The sequence below is a fragment of the Cryptomeria japonica genome, chromosome 6, assembly GCF_030272615.1.
Source record: "Cryptomeria japonica chromosome 6, Sugi_1.0, whole genome shotgun sequence".
In the NCBI taxonomy this organism is placed as follows: Eukaryota; Viridiplantae; Streptophyta; class Pinopsida; order Cupressales; family Cupressaceae; genus Cryptomeria; species Cryptomeria japonica.
The window spans coordinates 315,282,120-315,300,999 of record NC_081410.1 but is presented as its reverse complement, the minus strand read 5'-3'; the positions used below and the strand labels follow the sequence as shown (position 1 = coordinate 315,300,999).

General features: G+C 41.1%; 1 protein-coding gene across 4 annotated transcripts in view; it reads left to right on the top strand.

Moving 5' to 3' along the window:
- LOC131043915 (E3 ubiquitin-protein ligase MBR2) overlaps positions 1-18,301 on the top strand; it is a 130,221-nt gene extending 111,920 nt beyond the window's left edge. For all 4 annotated transcript variants that reach the window (XM_057977168.2, XM_057977152.2, XM_059207347.1 and 1 more), the window contains 3 exons: positions 17,055-17,153; positions 17,461-17,610; positions 17,720-18,301. In XM_057977168.2, the coding sequence (XP_057833151.1) occupies positions 17,055-17,153; positions 17,461-17,610; positions 17,720-17,848 (378 nt within the window). In that variant the 3' untranslated portion in view covers positions 17,849-18,301. The remainder of the gene's footprint in view (positions 1-17,054; positions 17,154-17,460; positions 17,611-17,719) is intronic.
- The last annotated feature ends 579 nt before the right edge of the window (positions 18,302-18,880 follow it).

The window sequence follows — 18,880 nt, the reverse complement described above, 5'->3', positions numbered from 1 at the left end:
CTAGCTTGTAATCACCCCTCTTTGCAGCCAAGTTCATCCTCTTCTTCAACTGATCATCCGAGTTGAAAATGCCCTCCAAGGTAACTAGACCTTTTGGCAACTTGTTGGAGTTGAGCTGCATGATTTGATCTCCATACTGGTCTTGCAACTTGGACTAATTTTAGCAGAAAATTTTGCTTCATTTTGCAAGAAGTTGACGATCTGCTGATCGCTTTCAAACACTTGCCAATTCACTTGATTGTCCGGGACAGCAGGCCTCATAACAAGTCTGATGTGTTGCTCTTCCTCTCGTGCAACATGCGTTGGTATGTCGAATTGAGCACCAACTGCTGCAAGCCTATTAGCATGCTTGTTTTGACCCCTAGGAATGCTCTGGATATTGAAGGCCTTGAATCCTTCAATCAAGTCCCAAACCCTGTGTTTGTATGATTTGAGTAGGTTGGTTTTTGCTACACTTTGGGCTCGGATGTGATTAACAACCAACTCACCATCTCCAAATACTTGTAGAGATCTTATCTTTTTGCTTTGTGCAAGTTGGAGACCTTGGATCAAGGCTTCATACTCAACAACATTGTTAGTGCAACCAAATTGAAGCCTAAAAGAGAAGAAATATTTCTCCAGCTTAGGAGAAACAAGCATTACCCCGACGCCTGCACCATTCTTGTTTCTTGAACCATCAAAAAACATGCTCCATAACCCCTCTGAATCTCCTTGCATCTTGATGAGGTTAGGGATAGGAGTATCCTCTTCATGGATACAATAGGTGCCAAGCCTGGTCTCTTCAGTCTCAGCTAATGGATCAAACTGAAAAGCATTGGCCCATTCGTCCATCAAGCAATCAAGAACCTCCTGTAAGAGAGTAGCAGGCTCACGGACAGCACACTCCTCTTCCTCTTCATGCAAAGTGCAATTCATGTTTATAGGGTTAGGGGTGTAGGATTCAATGTGGTTTTGGGCAATGGGCTCTGCCCTTATGACGACCTTGGTACCATACCTTGTTCGAAATAACATATGGGACCAGTCGGAAGACAGGTACCCACCTATCTTCGCAGTGAAGTCTCTAGACAGGCAGATGGCAAAGAAGACAGGGAGGTCGATGATTGATATGTCTTGCAAGACAGTGCAACCAGGGCATGCATGCAAGGTTAACTTCAATTTTTTTACCACCCCTACTGTCTTTATAGAAGTGCCATCTAATTGGACCACCCCTTTGGTCACAGGTTCGTATTCTATGCCAAGAAGATCAGCTACCCTCTTAGGCATGACTGAGCTACTAGCTCGTGAATCTATCATGCAGTTGTGAACCAAATTGTCTCCTATTTAAGGAGAGATAAAAAGGGGGAGGCTTGCTGATCTTGCTTGAATCTTCTTCCTCCTTGGGTTGCACCAAACTGGTGGAGACTGTCTTTTCGTTGACTGCTGCCTCACCTAAATGATTGATTTCCTTCAGTGCCTCCTTAAGCAAATTCCTTTGAGATGGGATTGAAAGGGCCTCCCACATAGTGACGTTGAGGTTGGCCTTCTTCATTTGATCAACTATGTTGAAAGGGACACCAGCTGGTTTTAGAGGCCCCTTTGAGGCTACAAGGTCCGCCTTTGCTCTTTGGACGACCTAGGTCTCCTCCTGCCTCTTGTTCCCTTGCATGGTACTTTGGCTTGTATCATGGATGGCTACATTGGGTGTTGGAGCTTGGACTGATGTCGAAGGTGAGGTAGCCTCCATGGCTCTCTTCTTTGACCTTGCATACTGCAGCATGGACTCACCATTTGTTTGGTTCAAACCACAAAATTCTGCCTCTTGCCAACTGACAAAGGTAGAATCCCCTTTCAAGTGAGCCTGGGGACCCACACTAGGCTGATTTGGGTCATATTGCTGGCTAGAAGTGGTCAGCTCATCTTGCACTACTAAAGTTTGGACAAACCCTCCACTTTGGCATACACCTTGGTTGTGTGGTTGATTACATGGATGACACCAATCTTGCTCTTGGGCAAGGTTATTTTGCATTGGAACTATCGCCTTTGAGTTGCTTGCGTTTGTGGGGTTCACACTATTCAAAGGCCTGACATTGCTCCATTGGTTTTGCCCTTGAAAGGGTGGCCTGTTCTGCTGATAGTTTTGACCTTGTGCTTGGTAAGGTCTGTTGTACTGAGTTTGTTGTCTTTTTAGTGCCGCCAATTCATTGCCAAAGTTTTGTAATAGAACCTTGACCTCATGGAGCTCATTAGAGGACGTAGATGGCGTGGATGGTTGACTTGTAGGTGCCATGGGAATAGGAGCCAAGGTTGGTTGTTGAGTAGGAGCTTCTGGGAAGAGAGGCATTGGAGGCCTTGGAGCTATCTTCCCAGCCTGGATCAAACAATTTTCTGCTCTTATGGCTATGTCATATGCACCCGGTAGAGAGGCTCCACCCATCGATTGTACCATGACATCTATATCGCTGTTGAGAGCTCTAAGATAATACAAGAAGGCATGATTTGGGGATGGCTTCACTAGAGCAGGAATCTTATTCCATGTCTTATGGAATCTGAAGTTGAAGTCTCCCATGAACTTGTGGGGTGCCCTCTTGATCATAGTTAACTGCTCCACAAGTGATAGGTGATCACTTTTGTCTTCAAAATGGTTCCACAATTTCTCCCCCAATTCATCCCAATTGTGGATGGAGCTAGACGACAACCCTCTATACCACTGCAAGGCTTTGCCTTTCAAAGATGTGGCCAAGAGTCTGACAACAACATCATCCTGAGTGACGTTATGGACGGAGTAGATGTTTGCAATGTCTTGAATGTGCTCAATGGGTGTAGTAGCTGTTTCACCAGTGAAGTATGGTATACTCTTCAACGCAACCACTGATATGTCATTTCATTGAGTCAAAACAAGGGGACTCCCCCCATTGAAGGTAACAAAGACTTGATTTCTCGCCATGTGAAATAATGGTCTATTGATATGAGGGGTGGGAGCCCTTGATAGAAAAGGTCTTGTAAATGGAGGAGTAGAACAAGACCTGGGAGATGGAGTGTTTACAACCTCGTCACCCCTGACTAGTGATAATGAAGGTCTACCTCTCCTCCTTCTAGAGCCTGCAGATGGAAGCTCTATGAATTGGAAACTGCCCCCAGAAGATGCCCTTGTATGAATTGTGGGCATGAAATCTGCAACTGCCCTCGAGAGCTCAGAGGTCCGGAGTTACGGAGTGTGACCACTTCGGCACCTCGGGAGCTCGGATGTACGGGGTGAGGAACCTGGGGGTTCCGGGATTCCTGACCTAAGCACTTCGGAACCTGGGGGTTCCAGACTAAGATGGCTTCACTGACTTCGGAACCTGGGAGCTCCGAGGTTCCAGAGTAAGCAGAGTTACGATGACTTGGTGTGAGCACGAACTGGTCCTTGAGCAGAGTCGCCAAGTGCTTGAGAGATGATTGCCTCTAAAGGCCAAAACACTAAGAGTAGCACTAAATCCTTAGCATGTGAATTGAATAAGTCCCACTGGGCGTGCCAAAAACTGTTATCACAAAAGCTTGCACCCTTGTTGAGCTATCAACTCAGCAACCTTGTGAAACATGGAAACAACCCCGAAGTGTGGGACCTTGCGCAAGGGGGTTGAATCTCCGGAGAAGGCCGGGTTCCTTCTCTGTCTAGGTGCAGGTGTTGAACCTACTCAACACTTGAAAGCTAATTCCTAAGCCTACCCTAACAACTTGCAGAGGAAAAGAGAAGAGAGAAACTGCTTAAAACAAGGGAGGTGATGCACCAAGAAGAGATAGTTCCTCTCCCTACCTAAATGACACAAGTAATTAACTGAAACACCCTGAAGATACACAACTTTCAGTTACACGAGTAACCCCAATGCATAGATGAAGGTTAGAATCCACTGAATGCCAAGAGGGGAGAAGGATTCCCACAAGTCACACTCAGAAAACCAGTTAACACAGCATATATGAAGAGAAAGAGCCACAACATGCACCTATGATGAAGGTAAGAAAGCATACACAACATACATAGGTTGAAAGAAGGCAAGAATAGTGTTCTTCAATTAATCATAAGGCCAAACGCCAATCTTACAGTTGCAGAAATGCAAAGATTACAAGTCTTCAAGGGAAGAGGAGAGCATAAGAAAACTCCAGGCAGCAGGGAGAGAACCCTTTACAATGAGGCTTAACAACCTTATATAGAAAAATGGGTTACAATGGCGATCATGACCCCTGCATGTCAGTCTGGAAGTGCAGGGAAGTGCATGCACTTGACTTGTACATGCGAGCAACCTAGCCATACCCACAAAGAGCAATCCTGAGAAGGTGGATTGACTGACCTTCCAAAGTCAGGCATGACATAAGTCACCCAGCATGGCCCCGTATCTCCCTTGATGGAAATCCTACCAAAAACATTAAATGCACCCCTGTGGCTCCACAAAAAAAATGCATCAGTCACCAAAACTGTCGGAGCATTTAAAGCTTTGAGTGTCGATCACGCCATCCGGAAGTGATGCAAGTTGGAAGTAGTTTGGAAAACTTCGGAGACCGGGGTCACTGTAGTTGGAGAACTTCGGGGACCGGGCTCTCCGTAGTTGGACAAGGAACTTCGGAGGCCGGGGTCTCCATAGTTGGGCAAGGAACTTCGGAACCTGGGGGTTCCAGAGTTTTGGGGAACTTCGAAGGCCGGGGTCTCCGTAGTTGGAGAACTTCGGAGGCCAGGGTCTTCGTAGTTGGGGAACTTCGGGGACTGGGGTCTCCGTAGTTGGGCAAGGAACTTCAAAACCTAGGGGTTTCAGAGTTCCGGGGTAGAAGATTTAGGAAGTTGGGGAACTTCGGAGACCGGGGTCTCCGTAGTTGGACAAGGAACTCCGGAACCTGGGGGTTCCGAAGTTCCGGGGTAGAAGACTTAGGAAGTTGGGGAACTTTGAAGACCGGGGTCCCGTAGTTGGGGAACTTCGGGGACCGGGGTCTCCGTAGTTGGGGAAATTCGGGGACCGGGGTCTCCGTAGTTGGACAAGAAACTTTGGAACCTGGGGGTTCCGGGGTAGAAGACTTAGGAAGTAAAGCTAAGGGAAGGAAGGGAACTTCGGAAACTTGGAGTTCTGGAGCAGGAAAGAAAGAAGCCAAGGCAAAGAAACTCGGAACCTCAGGGTTCCGAAGTTGCGAGCTAGAGAAAGAGAGGGCCAAGGAACTTCCGACAAGACAACACTTCAAACCATGATTTCACTGCTTTTCTCCTTGATCAACTGGGCAGCGCTGGTCCATGGAATATATCTCTGATCGGTTCTCACTGATGGACCGAGGGTGTCATAAAATGACAACAGTTATCAATCCATGAGGGGAATTCAAGCCAATGCCAAGTTGACAAATGTCACCTTGAGATGGCTTGAGAGGATGCTAAGCAAGCATTAGATGCTGAGTAAGCTTTAGGGGTAACCTCAAGAGATGACATCATTGGATAATGCCATTATTCAAGGGAGCATGCTATTGTCCAAGAGGTAAACTCTTGTGCAAAGTTGAGGGATGGCCAAAGGGACAACCATCATGGACTAGGATGATGTCTTGTAAGAGGCATTAAATGCCCTTTGAAGAGTTTGGAGGTTAACTTGTTGAAAGTTAGATAACCTTACAAGTTTGGAAGACTCAACAAGTTAACTTGTTGAAGAAGGTAGAGTCTTCAACACATTTAGAAGACTTTCTTCCAAATTTGGAGAAGTGACTCCCCCAAATTTAGGGATGTGACATGATTTGAAGAATTAGGCTAATTGATGAGAGGTTAGAGTTGTTCTAGAAGAATATTAGCATGTTAATGGAAAATGTAGGAGAATGCAAGTGGAGGAAAATAGGTATTTTAGATAAAATAAAAGATTTATTTTAGACAAAAAGGATGCAACTTGCATTTGTAGGATTTTGCAAGTGGGGAGGACTATTCACAAATAAATAATGATTTATTTAAATGCAAAGGGATTTTAATCAAATGTAAATTCAATTAAAAAGAGAAAAGGGGTTTTTAATTAAATAAATAAGATTTATTCAATTAAATGGCTAGAGGGGATTTAATGGCTAGAGGGGATTTGCTCCTACATTTTTCTTGGCGATATCCCAATCGGAGGAATCTTCATCTGCAATCATCTACAAAGCATCTTTTTGGTGGCATCATCTTCATGTTTCTAAATTTGCATCATCATGTTGCATTATCTTGCATGAGCTATGTTGTAATGCACAAATATAAAGTGTCACATCTCTTTGTACTTTGTCATTGATGACATATTTGATGTAATCCTCTTGTACTCCGTAGATTAGGAAATATCTTGTGAGACTTGGTTTATGGCTACAATAAGACTTAGATTGTACCAATCTGCCATTGGTGAGTATCCAGTTGATGCTCAGGTTGTCTCCATCTCTGATCTTCATTTTGTTGCAGTGAGTGATTCATCGGTCATTTTTCATCGACATTGGTACCTGGTTTTGTAACACTTTCACATTCTTGGTGCAACATTGGCTCTATTTCTTCCTAATGGGGAGGAACATTGGTCTTCATTATTGGACCATCCATGCAGGAGATTCTACATTGAGGGGGGGCTTCATGGTCTCTATTCTTCTCTCTTATGGGGGGATTTTTTTCTCACGAGAGGTTTTGTTCTTCTCATTGAGAGCATATTGTGTTTATCTCTCTTTTGGGGGGAGTTTTTCTCCACGTGGTTTTCTCCCTTTCTCTGTTTGTGAGAGATTGCATTGCATCTGTACATGGGTACCTAACATGGCCTCATAGCCGGGACCCATCTTGCATTGTTATCTTGAGTCTACATTCCCCTAAGTTGCCTTTAAGGGGGGGTGTTGGTGTAAATTATGTCTCATAATTACACATAAGTTGACTTAGAATAATGCATTCATTGTAGTTTGCATATGAGACAATTAGGCAAGTGCTAAGTGTGCTTCTAGGTGTTGTGACGTATTAACACATCGCCCCATCAATTGTCGCTTCTTCATTGATATGCATCAGCCTGATGGTGTCCATGTTTGTAGCGGTGATCTGAACATCATAAAGCTTTCCTCAAAAGATCGCACTAACCTTGTGGAGATGGTCCTGGGATGTCAAAGCAAGACTTAGTTAGAATTTCATCAAAGGTCATTCATTGCTCTTACATTCTTAGTATTAGAAATAGATCCCGTTTCAACCTTTCTCCTTTTTCCTTTTTTTTCAAAATCAACGATCAATAAAATCTCACGTTCCAGCAATATCCAAAGCAAACTAGACATTCAGGTCGTCGAATGTAAGTCCCCTTGTGATTCCAGCAAAATCACATCGTACCGCAAAGAGCTTATCCACACGTAGAGAACCTACATACAAGAACCTTGGAGTTGCCTTGATAGATCCGTCGGCGAGATCTTCAGCAGTCGGGAACTTTGTTCAAGAGAGGATAAGGTACCTTTAGGTATTTTATTTTGTGTTCGCATGTGTACAAAAAACACATCAACAGAATTGGCACTAGAAGGAGCGCTGAGCATTTGAACGTCCGATCTTGTCAAGTCACATCGCATTTGAAGAAATTATCTTAAGGCTTTTTACCCTCCTCCCGCGCTCAACAGAATTGGCGCTAGAAGGAGGGCTGATCATTGTCAAGCCGTGATCAGTGGAACTTATCAAGTCATATTTAGAGAAGATATCCGTAGCTTTTTACCCTCTTCACGCTCAACAGATTTAAAGCAGAAGAAAGGTGAGCAAATGCGAACTCTTGAATCCAAGGAAGATCAGTGGAAAGCCTTTTCTCAAACACTCGACGGAAGTGATACAGAGAAGGAAGGTGATCGCTGGGTCGTCAGTTGGACTTGCGAAAACAAGGAAGCAAGCTGGAACTAGTTGAATGTTCAAGTTGAATCTGAGATATTCAAGATCTCTCTTATTCCTGAAAATCCAAAAAAGGTAAAAAACCAAAAATCCAAAAAAAAAGTGAAAATAGAAAATCAAAAAAATAAATCAAAGAATCAAAAAGAAAAGATTTCTCAATGGAGCGGCAACAGGAGCAACAAGTTGATTTTCCTCAACTTTGGTGGAGATTAGATACACAGCTTTATCCACGCAGATTGTCCGAGTTTGCAAGGCTAGGGCAGTGTCGAGTTCATGAGACAGATGAACATGATGAAATGCATTGCTTGAAGTACTTGTCAAGAATGGAATTGGCAGCGCAAGGAAAGATCTTCTTTTGGGATGTCTCCAGACCAGAGCCAGAAGAAAGCAATTTCAGTGTCCCAGAAACCAAAGATCCTCTTCTGAGCTTCTTGTGGATGATCGAGAGTCGATTCATTTTGAATGGTGAAATGCGTTTAGAGAACATATTAATTCCATTGTGGTGTAGGATTCACAATTCACCTCACTCTGAATTTACTTGCTCAGTATGTGAAATGGCCATCAATCAAGTCAGAAATCAGTTTGGAATGCCAACTTTGTCCGAGGAAGAGTGTATTGTGAACAAATCTTGGGGTGCGCATCTCGCAGCCGAATTCAGGAGAACCTATGAACAAGACATTGCTCCAGCATCTGATTGTGAGAAGGATCAGTCGTACGTTGATACAAATGCACCCAAGGAACAGTGTATTACAGTGGATAGCTCGCCATGCCTTGCACTTGAAAAGGAATATCATGAAACAAAAGTTGAAGAATCAATTGAAGATACTCCAACAGTGATAAAGGAAGATACAAGAGTTGAACAAGCAATCAAAGAAGAAGATGACTCATTCCTTGAGGAATTCTCACTTATGCTACAAAGGGAGATCCTTGAGAGTGAATTGCAAGAGGTCTCAAATGGCATTCTTAAAGAAGACAATCAAGTTGACATATTGAACAAAGAGCTACAAATTATCATAAGTGAGCTCAGATATGAAGAATAATTTGAGGGGGCGCTCAAGGACGTCCTCACTCTCATGATATTTGAAGGGGTGTTGAAAGATCTTGTAGAGGAAACACAAGTGGAATCACTGCCCAAATTTTTTCAAGATAGGCAAGTTACTGTGAGTGATATGATCCATCATCAACTCCAACTTCCTGAGACTATGCTTGAAGAAGAAATGCCACCAGAAATTATATTTGATCATCTAGAGGAGATCTTTGAAAATCAATCCCTCAAGGAGACTCTCATTTTTGAGGACATGCTAACAAAATTTCATGAAGATGCTTGGTTTATGCAAGATGTCTCGATGAAAGCAAAGAATGTTGAGGCATTCGAAGGGGCGCTGGGTTTGTTTCAAGAAGAACTTCCAAATTAGAACCAACATACTGCAAATGCTCGTGGAATGGTTCATCATCAATGGCGACCCCCTGAAGCAGCTGGTGACCTCACTTCCGACAATACAGTTCCGTCTGAGCCTGAAATGTGCCAAGTTGTCTCTTTCCTTAATCCCAGCCTTGAGAGTTATTATGATTTTGATTATGGGGATTTTGGGAAAACAACTTGCATCTGGATTGATCATGACCCTAATGAATTACCCCAGTTGATCATTTTGAGTGAAAATTCGCTTGAGTATGAGAGATGCATGGTGAGAGTTTTCTTTTCTGTATTTAAGGATGAATTTGCTAGGTTGAGAACCATCACTTTTGCTGTGCTCCTGTTGCACCACCTAAGAAATCATGTGAAGTCATGTATATTTTTTGCTTCTTTGAGTCGTGTTGAGTCTAGGAGTCTTGTATATAGTTTTTAGAGTAGGTTTTCCTTTCGTGTGTTTTAAGCTTAGGGGTTTTTGAGCCTTGTTCTTAATTTGCCTTGGGGGTCATTTGACTCATGATTCTTGAGTGGCTCAGGATTAGTTGTTTGCTTTCTTTAGTTGGCTTTTGGTTTGTCTTAGCTTTGTTTGCTTTTGGGTTCGGTCTGTCGGTCGTCTGTTTAGTTTAGGTGTCTTGAGTAGGAGCCTTCGTTTGTAGGAAAGGTGTCTGTATTGTTTCTCACACGTTGGCAATATCCTGGGTCTTATGTTAGACTCATTTCTTAGATATCTATTCATGAAGTGCTTGGAATCCGAGGTTGTTCTTCTCTAGCTTTGTCATCTGATCAGGACTTGTATTTGACTTGGAAGGGAATCACTTTCTGTATCTTGATGCCGACATCTGTTGATTACTATATCTTTACACATTAATAGGCTTCGAGTCATTATGGTTTTCAGGTAAAGCTGTGATTAGTGAAAAATCTAAAATCTGGCTTCAACGCCACTGCAATCCTCAAACCCTAGTAAGCTTCATTGCTTACGAGCTAAAGGAATTGACGGAATGAAAAAGCAATATCAAGAAGAAAAAATGAGAAAATCAAAAATCAAGAAAAAATGAAATGAAATGAAATATCAAAATTGGCTAATGGGAATATGTGAGTAACTCCATCGGGGCTATGGACACCCGGCTGGCAATGGAGCAATGTTCGTGAGATTGCGGCGATAACCTCGTCGGGACTATAGACGTCTGACTGGCAGCGAGGCTCTATCCAGGATGCTTATGAAGTTTAGATACACTACGTAGCCAATCTCAGGCGAACCTGAAGGTCATAGTTGTCTTGTCGAGAGGAATGAATACACTTGCACACACACGGGTAATCAAAGACTAAGCATTTTGATCTGGTTAGGGACTCTCCTTCTTCTTTGAGTACACTTTCTAGTCACTTGATAAGTTGGGTCGAATCTTCTAGAGCTTCTAAGTGTCAATTGAGTCTTTATCTCTGAAATGTTCACGAACATTTATTCAAGGTGGCGCTAGATGTTGTGACGTATTCACACATCGCCCCATCGCAAATGGGGACCCCTACTTTTTTGCTTTCTGCGGTTTGCTTTCTAGGTTTTTAGGGTTTGTCTGTTATCCTTTGCATGCTGAGTGTTGCTAGAGGGATCACTAGGATGGCAGGCTCTGCTTGAGCCAGAGTGAGTCCACGGGGCCCCAGAATTAGGGTTTCTTTGAGAGTCTTCCTTAGGGCCTGGTTTTGCTCTTGTTGCTAATTGTGTCTTGCTCGATGAGTGAGTATCATCCTTGAAGGTCTGAGCTAGGTCAAGTTGGTGAGTGATGAAGTCTGGAATGTCATCCTGATCTTCAAATGCCCTGAAATTTGGCTAAGTCTGGAATGTCTTCCTAATCCTGAAATTTGACTGTCTAGAAAACTGAAGAATCCTCCAAAAACTAGATTTTGCATTATAACTCCTGGAGGTCCGAAACCACTCTCAAACATCCTGACAGTATATATGGAATATAACTTAAAGTATAAGTGGCATTCTTATACTTAAATGTTATATTCCATACATGAATCCTGACGGAGAGACCAAAATGTCAAATTTCGCTCCTAACCCTTCCAAAGGGTCCAGAGCGAAATTCTCCATAAGACATTCTACATTGCCCAAAGTCATGAACTAGCTCATTCCTAGGCATTTGTGAAGGCAAAACACTTATTTGGAGTGAAGAAATGTGAAAATGAAGTTAGGATTTGAGCCCAAGGATGATTTTCGCTCCTGACCCTTCCGAAGGGTCAGGAGCGAAAATCCTTATAAACCTCATTTTCTCCCTTGTTTAGACCAACATTCTAGTTTTGAAGTGATGGAATGTGAAAATGTGAAGGATTTTGGCCTAGAACATGATTTTTGCTCCTGACCCTTCCAAAGGGTCTAGAGCGAAAATCCTTGTAAACCTCATTTTCTTCCTTGGTTTGGTTAACTTTTGGTGTTCTTGCCTTGAATGGTGGTTGGACGCATGAAAACATGAAGATTTTTTGCCTAAAGGATGAATTTCACTCCTGACCCTTCCAAAGGGTCCAGAGCGAAATCCTTATTTTGATCCTCTATTTTACCTTGAGCACTAGGACCTTGTTTTGAGCTTGTTTGGTGGTGGGTTGCCTTGATTATGGTGAAAGGAAGTCGAATTGATCAAGTTTGAAGGAGAATGAGATGAAAGAAAGTGAGAAACTAGCCAAGAGTAGGGATTTCGATCCTAACCCTTCCAAAGGGTCCAAAGCGAAAATCCCCTCAAACCTCAATTTCTCACTTGTCAAGACCAAATTCCTAGTTTCTAAGGCATGTATGGAAGTGTTTGACATGTTTTTGCCTAAGGGAATGACTAGAGGTGTAGGAAATGGAGAATTTTAGCCAAAAAATTGAATTTCGCTCCTGACTCTTCCAAAGGTCTAGAGCAAAATTCTTGAAAACACTCATTTTCCTTGTAGACAAGATCAGGACCTTGGTGGAGATGCAAGAAGAATGGTCTATGTTTGCCTCCCAAGGAAGATTGGAGTTGAGAAAATGAACAATCAAGCCTAAGACATGATTTTCGCTCTTGACCCTTCCAAAGGGTCAGAAGCGAAAATCTCAATAAACCTCATTTTCTTCCTTGTTTGATCAAATTTTTAATATCCAAGGCATGCTGAAGGGAAGAATGGACATGTTTTGCCTTTAGGAATGTTTGAAAGCGATGAAAGGTGAAGATTTTGTCTTAGAAAAGGAAATTCGCTCCTGACCCTTCCAATGGGTCCAGAGCGAAATTCCACTAATCCACCTTTTCCTTTCATTTTGTGTCAAGCTAAGCATGGATAAAGATGAATAGAGCTTAGAAGGATCCCTAGACATGCCTCAGAGTTGATTTTTTTGCCATCAACAATGATGATTTGGAGCTAGGACATGAATTTCGCTCCTGACCCTTCCAAAGAGTCCAGAGCGAAATCCAAATGGGTCCTGTCCTTGGCCATGGTCTTGAGCGAATTTCTCCTTCTAGGCCTTCTTGGGGGTCAAACAAGTGTTGTCTTCATGAGGAAGGAGTCCAAAGGTGAGAATCATGGCATAGCAAGGGAAGAAGGAGATGTAATTGTGTCCAAATCTTGAATTTCGCTCGTGACCCTTCCAGAGGGTCCAGAGCGAAATTCCCCAAAACCACCTTTTTTCTCAATTTTATGCTAAGTCAAGTGTGGGTTGGGATGGGGTAAGATTGGAGAAGTCCTTGAGCAAAACTTTGAGTTGCTAGTGATCCGTGAACATGAAGGAATTGAGCCAAATCAAGAATTTCGCTCTTGACCCTTCCAAAGGGTCTAGAGCAAAATTCCTAGGATCACCTATTTTCCTTGCAAATCAAGTTGAGTTTTTGGTTTTTATGGCCTAGATAGGAGTGAGGTGATGTATCCTTGGTCTTGGAGGTGGATTGGAGTTGAGAGAATGAGAAAATAAGCTCAAATCATGAATTTCGCTCCTGACCCTTCCAAAGGGTCTAGAGCGAAATTCCTAAAATCCACCTTTTCCTTTCATATTTGTGCCAAGCCAGGCCTAGACAAAGATGATAGAAGCCCTTGGGATTGCCCTTGAATGGATTGTTGTCTCCAAAAATGATGATTTTGGGCTAGAGGAAGAAATTCGCTCCTGACCCTTCCAAAGGGTCTAGGGCGAAATCCATTATAGGTCCTGTCCCTGGCCATGATTTCTAGCGAAATTCTCTTTTCTGGTCATTTTGAAGTCAAACAAAATGTTGCAAACATGGGAGAAGGATCCAAGGATAAGAGTCCAAGTATAGAAAGTGAAAATGATAGACCTTGGTGAAGGAAAACAAGCAAATCATGAATTTCACTCCTGACCCTTCCAAAGGGTCCAGGGCGAAATTCACCAAATGTCCTTTTTCTTCCAAATTTGTGCTAGACCAAGACAGTGATCAAGGTAGACTAGGCTTAAAAGATTGCCTCAAGCATGCCTTAGAGGGGGTTGTGAGTGAAAGAAGTGAGTGTTTTGTCCAAGATCAAGAAATTTCGCTTCTGACCCTTCCAGAGGGTCCAGGGCGAAATCCTCAATTTCACCTGACTTGCTCATGATAAAGGTCAAAGCATGGATCCCTAGGCTTTGGAGGAAGGAAAACTATCATATGTTTGCCTTGGGAAGAATTTTGGAGTAAACAAGTGATAGAATTATCCTGGAATGCAAAATTCACTCCTGACCCTTCCAGAGGGTCCAGGGCGAAATCTTTTGAAACTCCTATTTTTCACCTTGCTTGGCCCAAGCGAAGAGCTAGTTGTGAGATAATGTTGAAAAGAGGTCTAAATTGGGCAAAATAGCAAATTTCGCTCCTAACCCTTCCAAAGGGTCCAGGGCGAAATTCTTATAGGGCTTGTCCTTGGGAAGGATTTTGAACGAACTTTATTTTAAAGTCTTCTTGTTGATGATTTAAGGTGAAAATGCTTTGTTGAAATGAATATGTCATATGTACTTAAATCACCTTTTGGTTTATTTTGCAGATGGAGAAAACCAGTCCAGCATCGTCAAGGACGACCACTTCCAGTCCATCATCGTCAAGGACGTTCCACAGGCAAAGGGAAGACTCAAGGTGCTTTGAAGCATTGGAAGACTAGGAGTGTTCACAGAGTTCAAATTAGCCTCAAGAACTCATTCTACGACAAGATGACAAAGAAAGGCATTGCCAGCACTTCAAGGAAGGGTACACCATCCATCCAGCACGTCAAAGACAGAGGAGAATCAAATAAGGTCAGTGCAAGGGTCCGTTGAAGAAGCAGATAGTTTCAGAAGAGTTAATTAAAGTTAGCTTCTCAGCATCATCAAATTCAACATCAACCAAGTTACAAGTGTTAGGCAAGGTGGCATCCCAGTCATCATTCCTCCAGTCGGATTGGTCCACCTCAACATGTCCATATTCAATGTACCTAATTTACCAAAGGCGACATGAACTTCGAGGCACCTACCCCTGCTTCCTATTGGTCCTCACTCCTGGAATGTAATTTTCTCATTGGCTAGAGGAAGCTTGTTGTAACAAACCCTAATTAGGGTTTCTATCTTGTAATCCTAGCCTTTGATTCTAAGTCAATCAGAGCCGTTTGTTCGTAAAGGGACTCTATATAAAGCCCTGGCTCCTCATTTGTAAAGGTTAATAATAGTGGGTTGATAGAGAGTAGCTAGTTGATAGTTAATAGTTGGTTGATAGAGAATAGATAATAGTGAATAGTCAGAGAATAGGAAATAGTTAGAGTAGAGTAGAAAGAGAAGGCAAAGATTGTTGCCAAGATGTTGTTGTAAAGGACTTGTAAACTTCATTGAAGAAATGGTGAATTCTATGGGTCGATTCAACAATTTGCATGGTCTCTATACTTCTCAAATTTGATTTCATGTTATTAGATGAGTGGAAGAAATGTGTATGATCGATAGTGAAATATGTATATCCATACTACTAGCAGTTTGTTGATTGCAGACTTGCCTTGTGTAGTCAACTGGAATCATTCAGCTTAAGCTTAACTTCAATTGTCGCTTCTTCATTGATATGCATCAGCCTGATGGTGTCTATGCTTGTAGCGATGATCTGAACATCATAAAGCTTTCCTCAGAAGATTTCACTAACCTTGTAGAGATGGTCCTGGGATGTCAAAGCAAGACTTAGTTAGAATTTCATCAAAGGTCATTCATTGCTCTTACATTCTTAGTATTAGAAATAGATCCCGTTTCAACCTTTCTCCTTTTTCCTTTTTTTTCAAAATCAACGATCAGTAAAATCTCACATTCCAGCAATATCCAAAGCAAATCAGACATTCAAGTCGTCGAATGTAAGTCCCCTTGTGATTCCAGCAAAATCACATCGTACCGCAAAGAGCTTATCCACACGTAGAGAACCTACATACAAGAACCTTGGAGTTGCCTCGATTGATCCGTCGGCGAGATCTTCAGCAGTCGGGAACTTTGTTCAAGAGAGGATAAGGTACCTTTAGGTATTTTATTTTGTGTTCCCATGTGTACAAAAAACACATCAACACTAGGGAACATGCTTGTAGGAGAAATTCCACCTTTTGTGGTGTTATCTTGTTATCACATTCCACCTTCGGTGGCTGATCCACCTTTACTGGAATACTTTATTATTTCTCCTACCTACCCCTACCCACCCTTTATCTCATTGGGCCACATGTCATTCTTGTATGCTACCCGAGAAGACCCAAATTTTAGGAAAAAAGTTTTTGTAGGAATTTTAAAAGAAGTTTATTTCATTTATGAGTTATGACTTGTTTATTTCTGTTTGAAGAGTAGTATTGCTTCTCATTTTGCTAACATGCCAACTCTAAAGTGAGAAATTAACAACAACAATTCTTTTGATTCTGGTTCCATGACAATAATTAAGAACAGAATGCATTCAAGTTGGTTATGTAACATAGGCATAAAATCTCTTATGTCATATTACATTGTGAAAAATTTGAACTCCTAAAATGTACATTCCCACGTTTCTAGAGTTCATCTAGGTTTTAGATAAGGTGTTTGAATGTACATAAGGGATATTTGAAATCTTCTCAAATCCTTGATTTTCTAGTGATTAGGTCTCTATTCTTTAGCTTAGTTGTGATCTCAAGGTGAACACTTATCAGATTGATGGGAGTGCATTCCAATAAAACACAAATAAAATTTCACCGTTGAAGAATTTTATGCAGACCACAAACAAGATTATTCCTTGTGGGAAAGAAATATTTTTCAAATTTCAAATAATTAATCCTTGAATCTAACTAGCTTTGGTGGGTGCCATTATATATAGATTTTTATGCATTGTAGTGGTCTAGTGTCATGATGAATTAGATTTCAGGGTGAATATCTATCTGAGTTTTCCATCTTGTTTTGTCAATGATAGCCAGTGCCACTGTGTCTTATGTTAGTACTTTTGTGATATTTCCAAATAAATCAAATTCCAATTTGCAAATTCATTTAAACTACTGAAATATTTATTTTACCAGTCTTCTTAGACAACTGAAAGACAGGTCTTTGTTTGGTCTCTTCATCAAATTCAAGGCAATCTGTGGACCTCTCACCATTTAAATGTATGTTTTGGCAGCCTTTATAAAGACTCTAATTGTGATGGTAGTGTACATGATTCCCACTGTTGCTTAATTTCCTTTCCTTCAGCTCCAGTTCTTCTTTCTTGCAGACTTAAAGCTTTGTTTTTTAATGCTGTACACGCTATGATGGCTTTAATTATATAGTAATAAAATTGTGTTTAAGAGTGAAACTTTAAAATTTATCTTAGTATCTTATTTTCTGCATATTGACATGATCAATCATCTGCATTTTCTAACAAGGATTATGCCAAAATTTGGTACTTGTGAAATATACAGCAACTTTTGATGCTTGAAACAACTCTTCTTTTGGGTGGACTGGACATGTATGACCAGCACAGGGACTTGCGTCTTGATGTAGACAACATGTCCTATGAGGTGTGTACTATTTATCAAGTATTTTTGGCTGATCATTATTTACAGGGCTGGAATATCTATTCTTTGTTTACCCTTCTACTTGTAGCTTATGTTCAAGCTGAGTTCTGTCTATTCATCAACATAAAGGGTAATGGTTTGTCAGTGTCCGTGTTCATTTCACATGCATACCTTTTCTGGCAAAGACAGTGTACTTGAAAATGAACCACCCAGTCATTTTTCAAATGTTGGGGTTGAATTATATCTTGCTAGTAGGATTATAGTCTTTGGCTTCATTTACCTTTATGAGGTTGATTTGATTGTGCTTCAGGACTTACTTGAACTTGGAGAGAGGATTGGTTATGTAAATACAGGATTAAGTGAAGAGACAATTATTAAGTGCATAAAGAAGAAGCACTGTATCTTGGAATCTAAATCTAGCCGTTTAACAGAAAGTGATCGGAAATGTAGCATTTGTCAGGTAGGTTATGAAGAATTCTGCAATTTAGAGACTTAGAACATATATGAGAAGGATTCAGGTACCTGCACGATGCAATGGTCATTACTGATGATGATCTGAAATTTTGCAGGAAGAGTATGAAATAGCTGATGAGATTGGAAAGCTTCATTGTGGTCATGCCTATCATGTGGGCTGCATAAAAAAATGGCTTCTCCAGAAAAATGTATGTCCTGTTTGTAAGGCATCTGCATTATCCTAGAAATTTCACGTCACCATAAATCTGGATTTTGTTTGTTGGTTTTGTGGTATGTAGCATCCGAAGAGCATATTGTGTGGCTAGGGATGAGATAGATTCTTCTTATACACTTAGAATCATTTATTCTTATTCCATCTCTACTGGGAACGAGGTTCAAATGGGAACTTTGTATGTAAAAGCTTCCTTGATTGCAATTGGGTGTGAATGATACAAGTGAGATGGACTTTCTTGTATTTGATCCCAAGATATTGCTCGTTGATGTATATCGATTAAAACAGTTGAATTCATGCATGTTGTTTCTGGCAAGAATGGTGTTTTTGTAATATTAAGAGACAATTTCAGACAATCTTTCCTGAAGGATGAAATGTATCATCAACAGGGTTTGGCTCTTATGTGGAGATAAACTGCATCCTTTTTTATGCACCCTCCATATTTTTTATAAATTGTATTTCTTTATCTGAAGTGTCCATATATATATTTTTTTGCCATGTACGGTTTGTAAATCATGATCAATTGAGGGATTGCCATTTTAGTCTATAAAATGAAGTAATGAACCCAGTAAACCCAATCACCGGAAGGTTAGTTGGATAGTTATTTGGATAGTTATTGATGTTGTTAGTTGGATGGTTATTTGGTAAAGTTTGATATTATTTCTCAAATATTCTTTTGGCATTTATTTTTGTATGGTTGTTTTCAAATATTCTTATGGCATTTGTTTGTCTTTCAGAGAAATGTTATCTAAGTTGTTTTGATAAGATTTTATCTAAGTTGTTTTGGTGATTACTGTCTTAATATTGAATTGTAATGGTAAAATTTGCTCATTCACGTCAATACCATATAATTTTGTGCTCACCTTGATGGGAATGTCTTAATGCAATAGCAATAACCACAAGTTGTATATTCTTGTGTTAAGACTTGATTCACAATCCCATACATAATCACTCCTATTCCCCTTTATTTCATCCTAATTTGTACTAATTTCTATATATTCCTTTCCTAGTTCAAAATTAACTCATTATCCCTTAAGTCATTTCC